The sequence below is a fragment of the Clupea harengus genome, chromosome 13 (assembly GCF_900700415.2).
Source record: "Clupea harengus chromosome 13, Ch_v2.0.2, whole genome shotgun sequence".
Lineage (NCBI taxonomy): Eukaryota > Metazoa > Chordata > Actinopteri > Clupeiformes > Clupeidae > Clupea > Clupea harengus.
This window is the reverse complement of record NC_045164.1, coordinates 26,654,291-26,676,495: the sequence shown is the minus strand read 5'-3', so window position 1 is coordinate 26,676,495 and position 22,205 is coordinate 26,654,291. Positions and strand designations below refer to the sequence as shown.

Here is a 22,205-nt window from a genome sequence, read left to right as displayed (position 1 = left end):
CAGCGCTGTGCACATGGAGAGAAGAGCACACACACGCTGCATGCATGCATGTAGAGATGTAGACACACACACACACACAAACACTCAGAGATATGTATGCCTATATGAGGAGTCAGCAGTACAATCAGCAGTAAGCTGTCAATGTGCAAACGTGCTAAGTGCTAAAGCATGCTGTCACACATAGCAAGCATTATATAGGCAGCGTTCATTTGAAGTTTGCAAAGTCTACGTCAAGAGACACATCAGCAATACGTTTACCCTGACCACCAGTACATCTCTACGCACACTCAATACGCAACGAGACTCCCTAATACGCAACCAGATGACGATGACAGTCACACACTCACCTTGGCGAGCACTGCACACACACTCAGACACACACACACACACACACACAGGAGCAGGGTTGTAGTCCTGGCAACAGAGCTCTATCCCTCCTCCAGCTCCTGGGGCTCATACGGCGGAAGCCGGAGCAGGGCTGATTGTTTTGATCCGGTCTGACGACACAAACATGCTGCAACACATGCGGCTGCTGCTGCTGCTGCTGCAAGAGTCGCTGCTCCTCCCCTGGCTCCTGAGTCAGCTCGCTTCCCCCTCCTCCTCCTCCTCCTCCCTCTCTCTCTCTCTCTCTCTGTACCTCTCTATCCCTCTCGTCCACCCTCCCTCTCTCCCTCCCTCTTCCAGGATCTGTCGCTCCTCTGCTATATTTCCATTGCCCTTGCGAGGGCAGCTTTGGCGTCCGTGAGGCTGCAGGATCAGAGAGAGAGCGAGCAAAAGGAAAAACCCCCAAAATCTCACGGAGAGAGGCGAGCAGCGCTGGACAGAACTGAGTCCGTCTGTCTGTGTGTGTGTCTGTCTGCCTCACTGACTGACTGACTGACTGAATGAATGAATGAATGACACTGGGGTAGCCACAAGAAACTTGAGTGGATTTCCCCTCCCCTCTCTCTCTCTCTCTCTCTCACCCCTCCCCTCTCTCTCTCCTCTCTCTCTCTCTCTCTCTCGCTCTCTCACTCCCTCCTCCTTGCAAACTCTTTCCACACAACTGCCCAGACGGTGGCCCCTCCTCCTTTTCTCTCTCCGTGATTCCCCCTCCCCTTCCTCCTCTCTCTCTCTCTCTCTCTCTCTCTCTCTCTCCCTCTCTCTCTCATGCACTGTCCTGTTCCTGTTGAGGGACTGGGGGTTGCACTTTAACAGTCCCACTGCAGGTGAATGCTGAAATAGGTCAAAGTTCAGGTCCAGCCTGTCAGTCCTGGAGGGGATCGCCTTTCAAACAGTCAAACTTTGGTTACTGTCGTGACCTGCAAACACAGGCAAACACACACACACACACACACACACTAGAGCAAGCACACACGCATGCGCATACAGTAGCCTGAGACATACAAGGGCTTTAGGATACACACACACAGACACACACACACACAGACACAGACACAGACACACGCACACACACAGACACACGCACACACAAACACACACACAAACACACACACACACACGCTGTGTGTCTGTACACCTCCCCCCTCAAGCCTGTTTTCAAATCGCTCCCCTGGCCCCTAATTAGGGGGGGCCCTAATAACTGTCTACACCTAACCCTTTAAGACACACACACACACACACACACACACACACAAGCATACGCACACACCCTCCATGTCCAACCCCCAATTTGAACAGTCAGTCTGCCCTTTGGTTGATTGTATGTCATGGGGACTAAAGCAGACATCTGTCTCTGTGCCTAAGACACATTTGCTAACAAATGAAGTCAGTGTTGTGGCAATTGTTGCTGTTTGTAATCTTTTTGCTCAATGTTCTTCACTGACTTGCAGCATGCCTGCATACTTGGCTCATGACTGTCATAGAAAGCATGCCATCACACACATGTAGTCACACACACACACACACACACACACACACACACACACACACACACACACACACACACACACACAGGGTAAACACACGTCACATGACCAAGCGTGGCCAATCACTACCTGATGTTGAGGCTCTGAATGGTCAGAGTGAGGAGGGAAGAGCACCACGTTGTCAGAGGTGCCCCCTTGTGGCTGAGAAAGGGAGGTGCACAGAGAGACAAAACACATCGCCCAATAATCACGAGAGAAAGACAAGGGCCGTACGGCAGCTTTGAGTCATGCTACGCCACAAATGGTCAACGCCGCGGTTGTGTTTGGAGAAACACCAAGTGCACTTAAAACCTTATGCGGAGAAAATACAAAGACAGAGTTAGAAAGAGAGAGAGAGAGAGAGAGAAGGAGGGGGGGAGGGAGCGTTGGACCACAAGCTCAGCCAGAGAAAAATAAGGAATGTTTACATTGATCCTATTAAGATAATCCCTGAATTCCAGTCTTTCTGGGTGACTGAGCCTCATTTGAAGGAAATACAGAGCGACTAAGAGCAGCTAATGATCTAGAAGCTTCTGTTAAGAGCACTGACATGCTGGATAGGACTCAAGGATACTATTATACAAATCAGTATGATCTAGAAGCTTGTGTTTAAGAGCACTGACATGGCGGATAGGACTCAAGGATACTATTATAAAAATCAGTAAAAAAATCAGCCCCTCCAGGGTCTTGCAAGGATTTGTTGTGATTGTTGCAGTCCAAAGTATATACGTATATATGGATCCTCACGAATGCACCTGAATTACACAACTCACATCAACACACACACACACACATCAACACACACTCACATTAACACACACAGCTTATAGAACAACATTGCATACATCCATACAGATGACATGTCGCCGTCACTGTCCCAAACTGATTTTAGAGACTTCCGACATCTCCACTGTCCCCAAATGCTCTCTAGGCCATCTGTGAGGCTGACACATCACATGGGGAAATCATTACACACTTGATGCAGGCATCATCACTTGGCAAAGAAATAAACTTCCAACTGAGACAATTTGAGACAAAACACTAACTACTGGAACACCTAAACACACTAACTACTGGAACACCTAAACACACTAACTACTGGAACACCTAAACACACTAAACACACCAACTACTGGATCCCCTAAACACACTAAACACACTAACTACTGGATCCCCTAAACGCACTAACTACTGGATCCCCTAAACACACTAAACACACTGGATCACCTAAACACACTAACTACTGGATCACCTAAACACACTAAACACACTGGATCACCTAAACACACTGGATCACCTAAACACACTAACTACTGGATCACCTAAACACACTAACTACTGGATCACCTAAACACACTAACTACTGGAACACCTAAACACACTAACTACTGGAACACCTAAATGGCGAGTAAATTATCTTCCACCACCATGAGGATGAAATGATATCAAGGTAGAAGGCAAGATGGCTGCCACTACATATTATAGCTGTAAGCTCATATTATAGCTCTAAGCTATGCTAAATACCCCACATGGTTTATTCTTAGTTTTCCTCTGTTTCAAGTTTTCTGGGGTCAGTAAATCTAACCTGCATTAAGACCTTGGCATGTGTGTGATGACTTTGGCATGCATTTGCTGATACTGAATACTGCATGACTGAAGCCTTAATAAACATCCATTAAGTGTTACATTCGTTAGTTCCCCCCCCCCCCCCAAAGAAGCAGCTATATTTGGACACATGTGGACTTGCTCTGACTGACCCTGATAAGCAGGGTGAACGTGATGCTTTTCTCCTTAACCCCAAACACATTCTGGCAAGTCTTCCGTGTTAATAAGAACTCTCAAAGCCATGGACGCCACCCAAACAAACATGCCAGCACCTGCAACTAGTCACAGCTTCAGTTAGCCACAATGCCTTTAAAAGAGCAGCACAGCCCTGCAGTGCCCCGTCCTATCCCCAGCACAGCCCCCCCCCCCCCCCTCGCTCACATGCCTCCCCCAGTAGCGGTGCACGTGCAGGGCTTCTCAAGGGCAGCTTGACACCAACACGCCGCTCCAGGGTGGGAATGTAAACAGCCCACTGCAGCAGCTCTGTAACTTAGCATAGCTCACTCCAGCGAGCGCACCAGTCAACACAGAGACAAGCACACGGGTTAGCGCCACTGCCAGGGCTAGGCCCCCAGGTCAGGTTAAGTCGGCTCCCCCTTCTGGCATTTCAGGATTGCGGCGTAGCGTAGCGTGGCGGGGCACGGCACGTCCCTTACCGGCACGTCCGGAGTGCTGTTGTCGTTGCCCATGGTGGAGCGAGATTCACGGTGAAGAGACGGTGTCACCGAGCTGATCACACATCAGTCCACTGCAGAGCCTACACGGCAGCGGCAGCGGCAGAACCAGAACCCGCCACTAGAACCGGCTGAGTTAGACCAAGAAGGAGAAGAGAGAAACATGGACGTGTGAGCTCAACCTGCAAGTATCACAGGCAGCCAGCAAACTAGCGCGCACTGCCTCAACGACTCTCAGGTTCCTTGGGAGTTATGCAAATGGTATGAGATGTGTGTGTGTGTCAGCATGGGTGTGTGTGTGTGTGTGTGTGTGTGTGTGTCTGACTGTCATGTGTTGAGATTAGAGGGCCGTGATGTCAGAGCTTTCTTCCAGAACAAAGTGCAACGCCGCTCTCTCTCTCCTGGCAGGAGCAGAGGCTCCGGGGAAAACTGGGAGCACTGGACCGCCTCCCACGCAGAGTAAATGTGAATCAGGTCTGGAGGGGATCTTTTATACCTGACAATCCAGATGAACAGGAACAGGAGTGGCACTCAAAACACACCAGCATTTATTCACTGTTTGACAGACAAACAATTTGCTCTTTGCACTTTTCAAACACACAAGCACAAGATCACTATCTTGCACTACCTATCCTCACAAGCACAAGAACATTATATTTTTTTGCACTATCCACACCAGCAGCACAAGATCACTTTCCTCCTGGACACCGACACACTGTCAAAATCATTGCACTCTGTACAATAGGGTCAGACCCTTTCCTGTATCTGGAAACACTCTGTGTGAATACGTTCTCCCTATGTGTATGTATATGTGATTTATGTATGTATGTCGGTGAGGTGTATAAGTGTATATGTGTATAAGCTACTGGATGACCTAAATTTCCCTCGGGATTAATAAAGTATCCATCTATCTATCTATCACCTTGGACAGACTACAGAACCTTCTCCAAGAGTGAGGGAGAGGAGGTTCATTCCGATTAAATGTACATTCAGTCTCATATCGTTTCACAGTTTCACAAAGTGCAACTCACCATGTGAGCTTTGAAAAGTAGTATATTAGTATTTACGAGGAGCCAAACAAATGACTTTAACCGTCTCACCAGAAGTAATAGCTCAAGCTGCACCCTTTGGATGGAAGTGGGTGGAAAAGCAGGAAAACAGATTGATTAGGATTCTCTGTTTCCTCTCCCATGAATCAACAGTGGGGCTTTAACAAACTGCTCTCTTACAGGTGTGTACGACATGTAATCCAGTCACGTATGAAATACCAGACACTGCCTAACAAGCCTCACAAACAGACGCACACACACACACACACTATTACACAAACACACACACACACACACACACGCACACTATTACACAAACACACACACACACACACACAACAACAGACACACACACACACACACACACACACACTAAATGACTCCCACAACCTAACAACATAAATGAGGACTAACACACACACACACACACACACAGAGTAATTATCTTAGGCCCAGTCTGCTAGGCAAACCCAATCAGCTGATGCTAGCCAAGTCAAATGGAGCTGAGGCTGAATAAAAGCTGCCGGTGGAAACGCCTGTGCAAAGGAAAACCACTGACAAGAACCACTGACACGAGCCACTGACAAGAACCACTGACAAGAACCACACTCTCTAAAAACACAGGGAGAAGGAGGAGGGAGAGAGGGAGAGGGAAAGAAGTGGGTGTTAAACGATCAGCTTTGTGGTCTTCACATCTGGTGGGAGTGCCGATGTGTGTGATTGCGTGTGATTGTGTGTGATTGTGTGTGTATACGAGGAGAGGGAGGATCATCCCAGAAGTACACTCTAAGTCCTCTCCAGTCTAACCCAGGCCAAACACACTACAGGGCACATTCAGAGAGGTTAAGGGGGAGGACACACACATTTCATTTAATGAGTGTAATACTAGTTTACTCGTTCTCTATTTTTCTGGAGAGAAACGTCTCATATAAATGTGTCATTACATTGCCCAATCATCCCTCTAAAATCGCATGCATGTCAGAAATTTCCAGGAATGTCCAACAGCTTACATAATCCATTAATATCAGGCATCGTGCTGGCACTGGGAGAGATCCAGTAAAATCATCCAGTTAATATGGAGAGGGAGACACAAGATAAACATCCAGTTTATATACTGAGAGGGAGACACAAGATAAACATCCAGTTTATATACTGAGAGGGAGACACAAGATAAACATCTAGTTCACACTGAGAGGGAGACACAAGATAAACATCCAGTTTATATACTGAGAGGGAGACACAAGATAAACATCTAGTTCACACTGAGAGGGAGACACAAGATAAACATCCAGTTTATATACTGAGAGGGAGACACAAGATAAACATCCAGTTTATATACTGAGAGGGAGACACAAGATAAACATCCAGTTCATACTGAGAGGGAGACACAAGATAAACATCCAGTTTATATACTGAGAGGGAGACACAAGATAAACATCTAGTTCACTCTGAGAGACACAAGTTTCATGTTGGTCACTGACAGCAAAAACAGCTTCATAGTTTACAGCTCCCAAAATAATCCAGTCCAGTCCTGGTACTGATGACTCATCCTCCTCTTCTATATTTATCTCCTTCTTTTGAATCAGACACTTGCTATCTCTTCCCTTCTTTCTGCCTGTTTCTCTTCCACTCTTTCCATCTTTCATCCCTCTTTCCTCTGCACAATCAAGAGGAAACTCAAGAGCCCGTTGATCATCTTCTCCTGCGTGCGCTCACACACTCACACACTCCAAGACGCCCCAGATACTCATCGCACACATCTGACGACTCAGAGCAGTCACAGCAGCCACTGGTGAGATAAGATACACGCGCAGAGAAGCAGTCCGATAAGTCAGGAGACAGGAGAATCGTTGCACGGGTGATTCAAGCACCAAGGGGAATAATAAACCTGGACATTGGGGAGAATAGAACATAGAACACTTCCCAGAATAAGCTACTTTGCATTTGTCAAATTAGAGAAATATGGCCACATGATGCATATTGTATTGTATAGATTTTACTCGCCCCTATACAGGCACTGTTACTAATAGTGTATACTCAATAATATTCGTAATAGTATACTCACTATAATTAATAGTGTATACTCAATAATATTCGTAATAGTATACTCACTATAATTAATAGTGTATACTCACTATTTGGCACTCTGAGATTCTTCAGTGCGTTACAAATGAAATGAATTATTATTATTATTATTATTATTATATAATATTTATCTTTTAATGCTGGAATTGGCTGTCTAGCTGACCTGCCCCTGGAAGGTGCCGCACTACGCTCTAATCTGTTTAGGGAGATTTTGGGCGTGAGTGAGCGAGCGAGTGACCCAGTGCCCAGGGCACAGAGGGTAATCCCAGTGGGCTAATCCTGTTGGCATACATCAGGTGCCAGATTGTGCTGTCTGAGAGCAGGGCGGAGGCTCCGTCTGCGGACGCCAACGCCACGGGTCGGCCCGGGCTCAGATTAGGCCCGAGACAACAAGCCAACAAGTCAAGCAACGCCCCTCTCTGTCTCCCCCTGCTGGTGGTGTACCGTCGGCCCTTCCATAATACACACACACACACACACACACACACATACATACACACACACACACACACACACACACACACACACACACACACACACACACACACACACACAAATACACACACACACACATACAAATACACACACACACTCACACTCACACTCACACACACACACACACATACAAATACACACACACACACACACACAGAGAGGAAATAATTATAGGTGGGTGGATACCTACTAAACACGGTCCTGTGTGATATCTGCTGAGCTCCAGCAGCTGACCACAGAGAGGCAGCACACACTAGGGGGCTACAGAGGCATCAGGAGTGGGCACTAAAGCGCTATCATTTCCAGATCACTATGACAACAGCGATACGCAACGCAACGCGATATCAATACAGACCGTGGGAACAGTGAGTCTGAATAAAAATAAAAAACAAATAAATAAATAATTGAATAAGCTGAAGTAGGTCTTGCTGATTCATACTAACAGCTGGCCAACACTGGGCAGTCCAGTCCTGTACACTTGAGCAGACCCCTAACACCACAAGGGTGTGTGTGTGTGTGTGTGTGTGTGTGTGTGGTTCTCTGTGTGGTGTGATATCATGTGATTGGGCAAGCTGCTGGGTAGGGGTACAAGGTTTGTCAGGAAGCACTGACCTGAATATGAAATGCTTTATAAATAGACTCAACGCTCCTCACACACACACAACCACTCACACACACACACACACACAAACAAACACACACACACACACACACTCCCACTCACACAACCACTCACACACACACACACACACACACACACACACACACACACACACACACACACACACACACACACACACACACACACACACACACACACACACCACACACACACACACACACACACACACACACTCTCCACCCCCCCGTTCCTGCGCTAGGATCAGTCAGAATGTATTTCGGTCTTTTCCTCCTGCAGCGTGGTGTCATGCGCTTGTGTTTCCTATCAAAATAAACCTCCCAGAATCTCCCAGAATCTCCCAGACACACTACCTCTCCTGACACACCGGCAATGACTTCACACTGCACAGCACTACAAGACACATGGGCCATGACTTCATACTGCACAGCACTACACAGCACAGGGAACAGCCTCCTCAGTAGCTTCAGTCCAACACAGAGATTTCCACCAGCACACTCCACTGTTTCCAGCCAGAGAAGCACATGAAGTAAAGCCTATGTAGTTATTTACCTGACAGGGCTTAAGATTCTGTCATATCCCAGCAGGCCGTTGGTGCGTGGAGAGCAGGGAGAGCTCGTCAGGCATGTGGGAGAGAGTGTGAGTGCGAGTGGGACAGGGCTCTGTTCCTCCCCGTGCGAGTGAGAATGGTAGGAGGTACCTGTTTTTTTTTCCCCCACAGTCAGCACCGCAAGAGCTAGAACTGCAGTCATATGATGAGCAGACAATCGAGCCTGGCCCCTTTTCCCCTCCCCTCAGTCGCTCTCCCCACACACAACACCACACACACACACACACACACACACACACACACACACACACACACACACACACACACACACACACACACACACACCCACCCACACAACTCCTCACCCATTCTGGACAGCATTCCACTGAGTACCCCAGCAATTTTTTCAAAGTCACCCAAACAAACGAGGCTAATCCTCCGGTGCTGTTTTCAGCCGGGGAGCGGAGCAGGATCCTCTTCCCTGCCACACACCTCTCTCTCCAGGGACCACTCACCACTGACCACTGCCTCACCCTCCTGCCACACACCGATCTCCCCAGAGACCACTGACCACTGCCTCACACCGCTCTCCCCAGAGACCACTGACCACTGCCACACACCGCTCTCCCCAGCGACCACTGCTTCACCTTTCCTGCCACACACCGCTGTCCCCAGAGACCACCTTCACCCTCCTGCCACACACAGCTCTCCCCAGAGACCACCTTCACCCTCCTGCCACACACAGCTCTCCCCAGAGACCACCTTCACCCTCCTGCCACACACAGCTCTCCCCAGAGACCACTGACCACTGCTTCACCCTCCAGCCCCACGTTAGGCAAGCTCTATTTTGAGTGGAGCCAGACTGAGACGACTATCCAACAACAACAACCCCCCACCCCCCAAATATCAACAAGACAGACGGTAGTTGTTTACTAGTCAGTCAATGACGGCAGAGGATTTGCCTCTTGTGTAAATAATGCAGGCGTGTAAATAATTAATCTCATTGACCGGCCCGTCCTGCATCTGTTGCCAGATGTGTTCTGGGAGTTGGCTTCAAAACCAAAGACTGATACACAACCGATCCGTCTCTTTTCACGGACACACAAACACATCTCAAGACCTTTAAACATAACGCAGACATGCACACAGAGCGACACACACTCACCCAGCTCTAAAGAGAGGAAGCACAGAGAGAGTAACCCGAAACCCTCGGGCTCTCCTCTGGTTGATGTCTGCACCTCAGCAGTCGCAGCTCTTAAATTATGGGGGCTGTTGTTGGGAGAAGCAACTGTTATGGGACTGTCTTGCCTGCTTTCCCCCCCTTTGACAGAGGATGAGAACACAGCAGTGCTATATCTGCTCCCAGTCCAGGGCAGGGGAGGGGAGGGGGGGGGCTATTAGGGGGTGAAGATGAGGTGGAGAGGTGAACGAGGCGGGAGGGGGGGGGGGGGGGGGGGGGGAACTGGAGCTGTCAGTTGCGTCAATGGCATGACATGGGACGGGGTGGGAGAGTGGAGGGTGTTTTGATGGGGTGGTGGTGGTGGGGCGGGGGTGTTGGCAGTGTGAGGGGGATGTTTAGGGGGGAAGCTCTCTCGCTGAGTGGCCGAGAGGACGCCCGAGGGTCAGCTGGGACAGACGGGGTCCTAGGTAACACTGTAAACAAACACCCAGACCTGGCAGGAGGGCAGGAGAGCAGGAGAGCCCAATCTCACTCTCACTCCTCAAGCGCATGCCTCTGGCCTCCTGCCTCCTGCTCTGGGCCCCGCACCATGACACAGCAGCTCTCCATCGCACGGCCGTCCCTCTCCGTCCCTCTCCGTCCCTCTCCGTCCCTCTCCGTCCCTCTCCGTCCCTCTCTCTCCCTCTCCGTCCCTCTCTCTCCCTCTCTGTCCCTCTCCGTCCCTCTCCGTCCCTCTCCGTCCCTCTCTGTCCCTCTCCGTCCCTCTCTCTCCCTCTCCGTCCCTCTCCGTCCCTCTCCGTCCCTCTCCGTCCCTCTCCGTCCCTCTCTGTCCCTCTCTGTCCCTCTCTGTCCCTCTCCGTCCCTCTCCGTCCCTCTCCGTCCCTCTCCGTCCCTCTCTCTCCCTCTCCGTCCCTCTCTGTCCCTCTCCATCGCACGGCCGTCCCTCTCCGTCCCTCTCCGTCCCTCTCTGTCCCTCTCTCCCTCTCTCCCTCTTTTCACTGCTAGATTTGTATTGATGTTCATGCTGTCTTCAGATCCCCGTCCCTGTTTCATCCCTCTCTCCTCCTCGACTCTCTCTCTCTCTTTCATGGTATCTCAATCTATCCCTCTTTTATCTCTCTTTCCCCTCTCTCCTCTACAGTCACTCCTCTTTTGCCTCTGAGGGGGGGGGGGGACAGGACGGGACGGGACTTGATGTTCAAACTATTCAAGCACCCCCCCCCCCCCCCCGCCAGCTCTCTCTCATGGGTCCCATCCCCTACTGACTCTCTGACTGTCCACTGTCAGCCTGTGTGTGTACCGTATGCACCCCCAACCGAGCAGATATTCACCCTGTGTGTGTGTGTGTGTGTACCGTATGCACCCCCAACCGAGCAGATATTCCCCGTGTGTGTGTGTGTACAGAATTCACCCTCAACAGAGCAGATATTTCAGACATGAACCGCTTTGGCCACAGGTCACACAAACAGCGGCAGGGAGGAAAGGTCACGGGTCACAGAAACAGCGGCAGGGAGGAAAGGTCACGGGTCACACAAACAGCGGCAGGGAGGAAAGGTCGCAGGGACAAGCACAGGGAGTGATGGCGTGGGAACGGCAGGAACCGAGGCTGATAGCGGTACACATACTAACAGAGCGATAAACAAAACAAAAAAGCGCAGAAGACTCGGCCGACTCAGACAGTCATGACATTTCCCCACACACAGCACCAACACATGACCGACCCCCCCCCCCCCCCCCCCCCCCCCCCCCCCCCCCCCCCCCCCCCCCCCCCCCCCCCCCATCCTCACGCATCACTGAGGCTGCATCCAATCACCCCTCACGACCACTGCTGTGCGATGACTACAAACCCCATCATGCCTGACCTCTTCACTGCATCCGACCAACGCCACCCCCAACCCACCCCTAGTAATTGCAGGGTAGCTGGCTCGGTGACGGATGGCTGACTGCTAATGGCTGGAAACTATGCTACCCCAGCACCCCCCCCCCCCCCCCCCTTCCCAAAGACTCAGGGTACACAGAACGGCAAGAACACAGAGTTTCATCACTACAGTAAGTGTGGCGCCAGATCCCAACTGAGCAGGCTCGTACACTTCCACCGATACGACATCCATCTTTATCATCATAAGCCAACTATGCGTATTTAAGACTACTCATGGGAAGACTGACAATACTGCTGAATACACAGTGAGATCTGCTCCTTATCCTGTAGCCTGCTGTATAGAGTACAGAACAGACAGGGCTGTTCAATGCTGCTCCTTCCACTGTCTCTGTTTCACTATCCCCCCCCATCAAGCGCCTTCTCTCAGCTTCTTCTACCGCCTCCCTCATTCTCCCCCACGGTCTTCATCCTATAGATTCTCTCTCCCTCCTCCTCCATTTTTCTTCACCCCCCCCCCCCCTCCTCCTCCTCCTCTTCCTCAGCTCCGCTCTGCATCTCTCCCTCTCCCTCGGCCTGCTTGCTTGCTGGCAGGCGCTCGCTCTCTCGCTCTCTCTCTCTCCTCCTGACGTCAGCCCTCCTCCAGCTCCGTTGCTAACCCCTCTGTCGCTACGCTACAAGGAGCTGAATCTGCACAGCGACAGAAGCCAGATCTCTCCATCTCCTCTCCCCTTTCTCTCCCCGCTCCTCCATCTCTCTCTCCAGTTCCTCTCCCCGTCTCTCGGCTCTCCTCGTCTCCTTTGCAGTGCATCTCTCCCTCTATCTCCCTCTCCCTCTCTGTCTCTGTCTCTGTCGCCTCTCTGACTGCGCGCTCCTCTCAGCTGTTTTGCTGCGTGGTGGCTGCCGTGGCTGCCGTGGTTACCTGGCTGCGCGCGACTCCGATGCAGCTCCCCATCCCGTATTCCATGTCCTCCTCAGGAGACTTGAGTGCGCTGCTACACGGCTGGCAGAAGTACTCTCTGCAGAACTGCATCGCCCCTACACTGGCAGCGGCATGGCATCTCGACGCCGGCCACAGCGAGTGTGAGAAGGCAACTGAGTGCGAGTGTGAGTGCGAGTGTGCCTGTGTGTGCGCGCACTAGTCCGTGTATGTGTGCACGTGTGTGTGTGTGTGTGTGTGTGTGCCTGTGTGTGTGTGTGTGTGTGTGTGTGAGAGAGAGATTGTGTGGCCGAGTGACTAACAAGTCCAGTCCACTGCAATGCCTAGGGTAAGCCACTGACACACATGCTATAGTTCTTAGTTATATAAGGTTAGGATATCCAGAAATAGCCAAATTAGAGATATGAAATAAATGTGACCTGAGCGGTCCGCCTGCCTCTCCTGCATTCCTCTGCTGGCATCATATCACTTTGATCAGCTGTGCGGCTCGGCTCAGCAGAGCGTCACGGCAACCAGAGGAGGAAAATTAACCATTTATTATTACTGATTCACACATACTGGAGAGACGGAGAGAGAGAAAGGGAAAGAGGGAGCGAGAGAAAGGGAGGGAGAGAGAGAGAGAAAGGGAAAGAGGGATCGAGAGAGAGAGAGAGAGAGAAAGATGAAAGGAGAGAGGCAGAGGGAGGGAGGTAGAGAGGAATGAGTGATCTACAGGAGAGAGCATCTGTGTTTTTGAACATGCCACCGCCACAGGCTCCAGAGAAGCTGATAATGCCACATTTCTGAGGGGAAAATCCACTCAACCAAAATGGGGCAGAAAAAGACTATTCAGAGCATAAAAACATGGAAAAGGACAAAATAAAAATCTCACATTCTACCTCGAAAATCACGGGGAATGAAAGGAATATTTTTATTAAAAGGAAAAATCTTCATGCCATTATCTTTTAGCCGCTGTAAGCCGCTCTCCATTGGATCCACACCTCTAGATTACTGTGATTAAAGAACAGAGGATGGCACTAATCAGGCGGGGTTTTATGGAAGTACATTTCAGAATGTATGTGTAATTAGAACAAAAGCTTGGTTTTCATTCACAACTGCTTGACTGAGTTTGAATTTACTGGCATTTATTCAAGCTCTGCCCTGCTCTCTGTCATGACTGCGGAGATTTAACCCCACGATTGGGCTCTGCCCTGCTCTGTGTCATGCCTGCGGAGATTTAACCCCACGATTGGGAAGATCAAGCAGAGTGAAGCGGATAAGGGAAGGTGTGTGGAATGGAAGCCCAAAGGGCTAAATCCATTAACAGACCTATTACCTCCACGCCTACTTATTGCCTAGGAATACTCAAATACATTACAATATCTAATTGAACAAAATGATCTCTACCTCTACATCATTATAACATCACACCACTACACTATTCACAAAAATATCTAGCAAAATATTCCCACAAGAGGCCAGTTGTTGAGGCCAGTTTTTTTCCTGGCATATATAAACTACTTTCAGTAATTATTCCCACATGTGCATATGCTTTCATGGATGATAAAGGACAAAAACAAAGAATGGGATTCACTTACCGAATACAAAACCATCTTCTTGACTATGAGCAAAACAGAAGAACAACATCACTTTTCTTAACCCAAACTGTGCAAGGTGGCAACTACACTGCTTACACTCAACATTGCACTAACCTTACTGCAACTCTATGCCTTGGAGTTGGTTGGCAGTGTTGCTGATGTTGCCGTGTCGCTTCTTCTGACCTCTGAGGGACACCATACAATGGGAACCCAAAACGGTCCGGTGTTGCCAGAGAGTTCGGAGCGGACTGCAGCAGGGTCTGAGAGGCGCTCCAGCAAGAAGCCCCGGCTGACTCTCAGCGCATCAGATGTCACCAGGATCAAAGACAGGGGGGCAGTTAATCCCAGCTTTGGCAAACCTGTGGGCATATGGGCTGTCGCACCTCTTTCTCATCAGCACCTGTCTCTCCCTGAGGCTGGCATTGAGGGGGGCACTGTGGACAACCACACACACACTCCCAGTTACATTACAATCAATGAATTCAAGACTCTTATCCATGTACTCTATTCTCGGGGCATCAGATAGGTAACTTTCCTCATTCCTAAGGGCATCTGCAAAAATCAGCAAATCCCCATTTCACAATTTAGAAGTGCTGTCCTAACTTTTGACGTTGATTAGACCTCGGTGTAGTAACCGAGTTGGGTGCAACAGCAGGTATAGATAGAAATGTAGATTATTCATGATGCCACTAGCAAAATAATGTACCCTAGATATCACAATAGTCTTATTGCCAGCAGTTGGCTGACTAGTAGCATACATGACCAAAATCAGATGAGATTTTAGTTTTTTAGTGACACTACTTCCAGATGAGGATAGGGGGCAGTAAAGCTCAGATATCATGTAAACACATTCAAGCCTGTCAAATTATGTTCCATCCTATAGATCACAGTGGCAGTAGAATGCCTGCAGATTTAGCAGTCATAACACCTTTGATTATATTGATTTTAAGAAAAGAAACAACAACACTTAGTTCAAGTTTGTAAAAAAAAAATAAAAAATAGAACAACATTCTAGCCATGGATTCAGTGCTTACACACTTCAAGATATAGCGGGCCCATTACTGCCCTCTTGTGGTCAGGCATGGTAAATGAAAACAAAGACCCACCATCTGGGGGTAGCAGAGAGAAGAAGGGCCGGACATACGCACACATAAAAAGCCACTCCCAAATCAGTCGCATAAATGTTTATTGAAGGGCATTTCTACTACAATAACGTCGCCATCTTTCTTCTTCATGTTCAGTAGTTACAACAGCAACCAACTACTCACACACACACCTGAACAAGTCCCAAAGTAGAAAAAAATTTACATTTATATACAAAGCACTAAAATTACATAAATAGAGTACACAGATAATGTAAATGAACTCAACAAATAACAATAACAGTAAAAACAGAAAGATGAAACAAAGGCGAGCTCCAGATGCCAGGACTGCCTTCAGTCATCCTGAGGGGGGAGGGCAGGGGCGGGAATTAAGGCCTCTTTGATTTCAAACACTCTGATGAGCTCCTGTAAGACAAGTTGAGCAAATGAATTAGGCCTAAGTGACTTTATGAGTGGAGACATTTGTTTAGCTGGTTCATTTTTCGTGCTTTATACAAATCATATGTTCTTGGATGCGTGACAAAACCTCAAGTCAAATGGGCTTTATTCAACAAAAAGGTCCTGGAGTCAATGTCTCTCCTGCTCTATGTGAATGTATACACACACACACACACACACACACACACACACACTCACACTTCACATTTTAAACCGTGAATGTGGAGCCACAGGTTTGATAAAGAACATGTGCAGTGCATCCTGGGTAAGAGGCAGTGCTTTACCTTCCAATCAGCTGGGCAGATGGAGACGATGCACTGCTGTCTGTTGGTGGTGCCTCCTGGTTCGACTTCTCCATCCTCCACAGGGGCTGTGGACCACACACACACACACACACACACACACACACACACACACACACACACACACACACACACACACACAGAGTGTTCAACATTGTGTGAAACATTTTTCCAAGATATAATACTGCAGCATTGAAGCAGCTAGACAGCATTAGATCAAGCTGTTCTTACCGACACAAGGAAGCTTGTCGTCGTCCAAGTAAACCCGAGCCAAGCCATCCTACGCAACAGAAGTAGAGGAGGCTTGTTACAATATTTCTCATGTCAGTTCATCTCTCACATGAACACAGGCATGTTTAGCCAGAAGGCCACTGAAGACTGCAGTCTGTGGGCTCAGGGACCAGAAGAAGAACTTCCTCCATCATGAATTCAAAGAAAAACAAGAAAACTCACTCTGACCAAAAAGGAGGTGTGGAATATGTTCTCAACTGTCCGTGCAAAAGATGTGGGGTCTATGACAAACTCATAGTAGGATATGGGAGACTCCGCTGTGGACAGATGAAAGGTACAGTAAAGATGGACGTGCATCTGCATACATTAAATTCGAAAATAACCTAAACAGTTCAAGTTCCTCCTCCTTCCTCCTTACATCATCTGTGTTATTCATCAGCCTGTTAGTACTTACGATCATCAGCAAAATAGCTCTGCAGGCATCCCAGAATCCTCTCCACCTCTTTCTCCGTGGCTTCCTGGTGTGATTCCGCCATTTTCTTCAGCTGTTACGAGAACAAAAAGGTAAACCTGCTAACCCTTCTGGGCATTTTGAAACACAGGATCACAGTACAGAACGGCCAGGCTGCTTTCCTAGTAAGTGCTCCAGAATAATGACCATGGATTGAGAATGTGGCACGTTGGTATTTCGACGTACACACACACACGGGGCTCCATTAGACTGCCTTACAGCTCTGGCCACGAGACTTTTTCATTCTCATGCAGGTGACAGCAACCGCACAGAATTCCACATTGTTGTGCAAAGAGGAACCAAATGACCGTCCGTGGCTCAAAACATTTTTTTTTTTTTTGCCTTCATGCATACGCATGAGCCAGTAGCGAATTAAAACGTAATGTATTCCCACTGTGTACAAGAGTAAAATCCTTAGTTAACACCATTAAGAAATAATAATTAACTAACTAAACAAAGAAGCTTGTCTGTAGGATTTGGAGAGCTTTAAAAAGCTTTTGAAAAAAAAAAAATGGCACTACAGCAAAACTAAGACAAGGTTCTGAGGGGCTGCCTCCCAGCAGCACGTACCCTAGTAGGCAGCACGTACCCGAGTAGGCAGCACGTACCCGAGTAGGCAGCACGTACCCGAGTAGGCGGCACGTACCCGAGTAGGCGGCACGTACCCGAGTAGGCAGCACGTACCTGAGTAGGCAGCACGTACCCGAGTAGGCAGCACGTACCCGAGTAGGCAGCACGTACCTGAGTAGGCATGACCCTCTTGGCCTCCTTGTTAGGCACCCTCCTCTGCCTCTCCACTCGCTGACGGGGCTCAGGAGGCGCGGCCTCAAAGGAGCCCAGCCTGAGGAACAACACACCCAGTTAAAACAACAGACACAGTTAAAACAACACACACGGTTAAAACAACACACCCAGTTAAAACAACAGACAGTTAAAACAACACACACAGTTAAAACAACAGACAGTTAAAACAACAGACAGTTAAAACAACACACACAGTTAAAACAACACCCAGTTAAAACAACACACCCAGTTAAAACAACACACCCAGTTAAAACAACAGACACAGTTAAAACAACAGACACAGTTAAAACAACACACCCAGTTAAAACAACACACCCAGTTAAAACAACAGACACAGTTAAAACAACAGACACAGTTAAAACAACACCCAGTTAAAACAACACACCCAGTTAAAACAACACACCCAGTTAAAACAACACACCCGGTTAAAACAACACACCCAGTTAAAACAACACACCCAGTTAAAACAACAGACAGTTAAAACAACACACCCGGTTAAAACAACAGACCCAGTTAAAACAAGTTAAAACAACACACCCAGTTAAAACAACACACCCAGTTAAAACAACAGACAGTTAAAACAACACACCCAGTTAAAACAACACACCCAGTTTAAACAGACAGTTAAAACAACACACCCAGTTAAAACAACACACCCAGTTAAAACAACAGACCCAGCCTGAGGAACAACACACCCAGTTAAAACAACACACACAGTTAAAACAACAGACCCAGCCTGAGGAACAACACACCCAGTTAAAACAACACACCCAGTTAAAACAACACACACAGTTATAACAACAGACACAGTTAAAACAACACACCCGGTTAAAACAACACACCCAGTTAAAAACAACACACCCAGTTAAAACAACACACCCAGTTAAAACAACAGACCCAGTTAAAACAGACAGTTAAAACAACACACCCAGTTAAACAACACACCCAGTTAAAACAACCAGTCCATATTTACAACAGGTCAACAGTGGAGTTATCAAAGCTAGACAACCGCCTAAACATGCTAGCAAGGCTGTTTGATTAGCCAGCGATTTCAGCATTAGTCTTTAGCCATCTGTGTTGACATGACAGGACTCACATGAAGTGGAAAAGGGGGGCAACTCTGAAGGGATGACACCTTCTTGTTCAGTCTGAGCCAAGCATCCGGAGGGAGATAGCCCGTGGTCCTGCCATCCTCATCATCCTCCCCCTCTAGACGGTTTATGCCCATGAAGGAGAGCTGTTGGGGGACAAACAGACAGTTAATTCAAGACAACTACCACTGATCCAGAGGACAGTTTTATGGCTACTATTTACATTTAGTCATTTAGCAGATGCTTTCATCCAAGGCGACGTACAAAGGAGAGAGCAATCAAGCTACGAGCAATAGAGACCTAGTGTAACAATAAATACTATTTTACATAAGAAATAAAAAAAGTGCAGGAATGTAATACTGTAAGTGCGAGTTAAGTACTAGTTAGAGAGATAGCATTAGAGGAAGGATAAGGAGAGGTAGAAAGGAAGAGGAAGGGAGGGAAGGGAGAGGAAGTGCAAGTTTGGAAAGGAGGTGCTCTCTGAAGAGTTGGGTCTTCAAGAGCTTTTTAAAGGTAGAACTATTCAACAACAGAGTGAGTAGACAGCATGCAAGGACTCTGGAACAGCCCCACATGAGAGCCAGTCTGGAACCGCCCTACATGAGAACCAGACTGGCACACACCGCTGCTCGTGAGGCTACCTCCAGACTGGCACACACCGCTGCTCGTGAGGCTACCTCCAGTCTGGGTCTCCAAACTCATTGAGTTCCGACTCACCAAGTGCTCAGCGTAAGCTGTGAGATCGAAGGCCGAGCCGTCGGCGTGCAGCTGGCTGGCTTTCTCCTTGCCGAGGTCAGTGGCCAGCACCAGCAGATGGGCGTCCAGAGCCGCCTCTCTTGCTTGCCGAACTGCGGGAAGAACAAACCATCTTCATCATCATCATCATCATGGTTAGAGTGAGAGTCTGGAACATATGGATGTGACAGGCTATGACACTTGTCTGCCCATCATTTAAGTGTGTGCTAAATCTTAGAGGTTTAACATTTAACCTGTGAGAGACCCCATCACAGACATAGTGTTGATGCATGTGTACAACTATTCAAAACATGTGGAGCAAGATACAACATGTTCAAGACATCTGGATACAACATGTGCCATGCCGAAGAGAAGAGCATAAGGCGCAGAAAGATGGAACCCAACCGTTGACAAAGAGTCTGTTGGCTTCCTCCAGAACATCAGTCAGCTTGTTGTTGGCAGGGCTCAGCATATCCTCACGATTCTCTGCGCAGTAGAAACCAAACAGCTGGTGAGCGACATCATCAACACTGAAGGACAACCATCTTAACATTTTTCAGTGGTTGTGTCCACAGTTTCAACAATTACTCAGGGAGACAGTGGTTCAGGATAGAGAAGTAATTTAGTAATCAGAAGGTTGCTAGTTCGATTCCCTGTCGAATCGTCCTTGAGCAAGACACTGAACCCCTAATTGCTCCTGATGTGCAGTGTGCCATCAGTGTAAAGTGTAAAATGTGTATACATCCTTGTAAGTCGCTTTGGATAAAAGCGTCTGCTAAATGACGAAATGTAAACTAAATGTTTCAACCATTACTCACGCTGAACAGAGTTGATGAGATCTCGGTACCGGCTCCGGAGCTCTCTCCGTCGGGCCGGGTCATCGTCCTCCTCCTGGAACGTGGACGGACCAGCCCCACCCTCGTCCTCCTCGCCCACCTCCGCGGCTCGCGCCGCCTTGCTGCGTCCATTGGTCTGGGAGCCGGCCTCCTGCTGCTCTCCTCTCGTGGACCTTCGCCTGGGCTCTGACATGCTTTGATTCTGCGTATGTGGCGGTGGTCTTCTCACTCCCTCTGTCCTTCCTCAGCTTCAGTGACTATACAGAGTCCAGCTGTGTACGAGAAATAGATTAAGATCATTATATTATACATTACCTTTATATTCGAAACTGTAAGACTGATTAATGGACAAACTCATATCTAATCTCTCCCATATACAAAGGGATGAAAGCTATGTCATCAGGCCATGGTAGGTTATTTCTGCACACGTCTCTTATTTTAAGTGATACATAATTAACAATATGAGCTAGGTAGATGCAAGGTGCAAATGATCTGTTTGTTTACATGTGTATGCAGAGTCCAATCCAGAAGACCAACGTGCTTGTCTATATGAGAATACAAACGGGTTCGAAAGCTGGCCTGGCTGTGTAACACAAATGTTTGTACAGTTTGTAGCTAGCTTTTTCGCAAAGCTTTCCTGACTGTCCCGTTAGCACGGTTAACTGTGGATACCTGTATCATGAAAGTGACACATGCTAAATTGTTGATTAACTGGCTAATTGCGTCACCTTTATCCCCGGGGTCTTACATGTATTTAGCTAGCCAGCTAGCTCAATAGAAATAGAAAGTGAAAGGCTAGCGCCACTGGTTTAAATTGATAAGTTACCGCTACCTTATTGTTGTCCGAGGTAAACATTGCTTAAACTGCACATTACATGCTAAATACAATGCTGACATCCCCGCACCATCAAACTAACCTGGTTAACTTGACGGTTATGTTCGTCACTGAAAAGACTTTTCACAGCATAGCTTTATATCACATAAAAAAACATTAACTCACAATCTAACAACTAACGTCACGGTGTTCACTTCTTCCTGGTTCCTTTACATGGCGGGAAGCTGAATAATTCTTGCTCTTTCATTTTCTGGGTACTCTGTTGTATCGTTGTGCATTGACTGCCACCTACCGTTACAATGTTTAAGGTTACAGCAAAGATAATCTGTTTTCCCCTGTAAAGTTTTGTATTTTACTGGTTACACTACAGCAATAATAATAATAATAAAAATTATAATAATGATGATGAAGTGACAAGGAAACTCTTTTGCTGTGATTTGCTGATCGGCAATGGTCGTTCCTTTAACATAACATTATTAGCATTGACATTATAACAGTAACATTACAAACTACACTATATTCATGTCCCGAATCTGAATTAATCTAAATTAAACAAACATGCCTAGGCATAGGTAGAGATCAAGATCCACGGTACACTTACCACTGTTTATATTGAAATATTGTAATCTAGTCTGTTGCCTAGTTCATTTCACAGCTGGCTATACAACCTCATGAACATTCTTCTGACATGCATGTTTAGTGTATTAGCTAACTGCAAAATCTCAAAATAATAAAAAAAGA

General features: G+C 47.8%; 2 protein-coding genes across 13 annotated transcripts in view; both read right to left on the bottom strand.

Annotated features, from left to right (window-relative positions):
• Window positions 1-13,186, bottom strand: part of tacc2 (transforming, acidic coiled-coil containing protein 2) — an 83,061-nt gene extending 69,875 nt beyond the window's left edge. For 7 of the 12 annotated variants that reach the window (XM_031579012.2, XM_031579018.2, XM_031579019.2 and 4 more), the window contains exon 1: window positions 12,984-13,186. In XM_031579012.2, coding sequence (XP_031434872.1) covers window positions 12,984-13,094 — 111 coding nt within the window. In that variant the 5' untranslated portion in view covers window positions 13,095-13,186. Of the gene's footprint in view, window positions 1-1,997; window positions 2,070-4,168; window positions 4,318-10,170; window positions 10,341-12,983 lie in introns of those variants that run through there. The other 5 variants (XM_031579015.2, XM_031579021.2, XM_031579023.2 and 2 more) reach the window with 2 other exon arrangements.
• Window positions 13,187-15,747: 2,561 nt separating this feature from the next.
• nsmce4a (NSE4 homolog A, SMC5-SMC6 complex component) lies at window positions 15,748-22,197 on the bottom strand. The gene is given in 12 exon segments (XM_031579028.1): window positions 15,748-16,086; window positions 16,404-16,489; window positions 16,653-16,701; window positions 16,875-16,969; window positions 17,107-17,197; window positions 17,905-18,004; window positions 19,064-19,093; window positions 19,095-19,204; window positions 19,776-19,906; window positions 20,199-20,279; window positions 20,612-20,901; window positions 21,547-22,197. Coding segments are annotated over 11 exon segments (1,056 nt in total). The 5' UTR covers window positions 20,823-20,901; window positions 21,547-22,197; the 3' UTR covers window positions 15,748-16,014.
• Window positions 22,198-22,205: the final 8 nt, after the last annotated feature.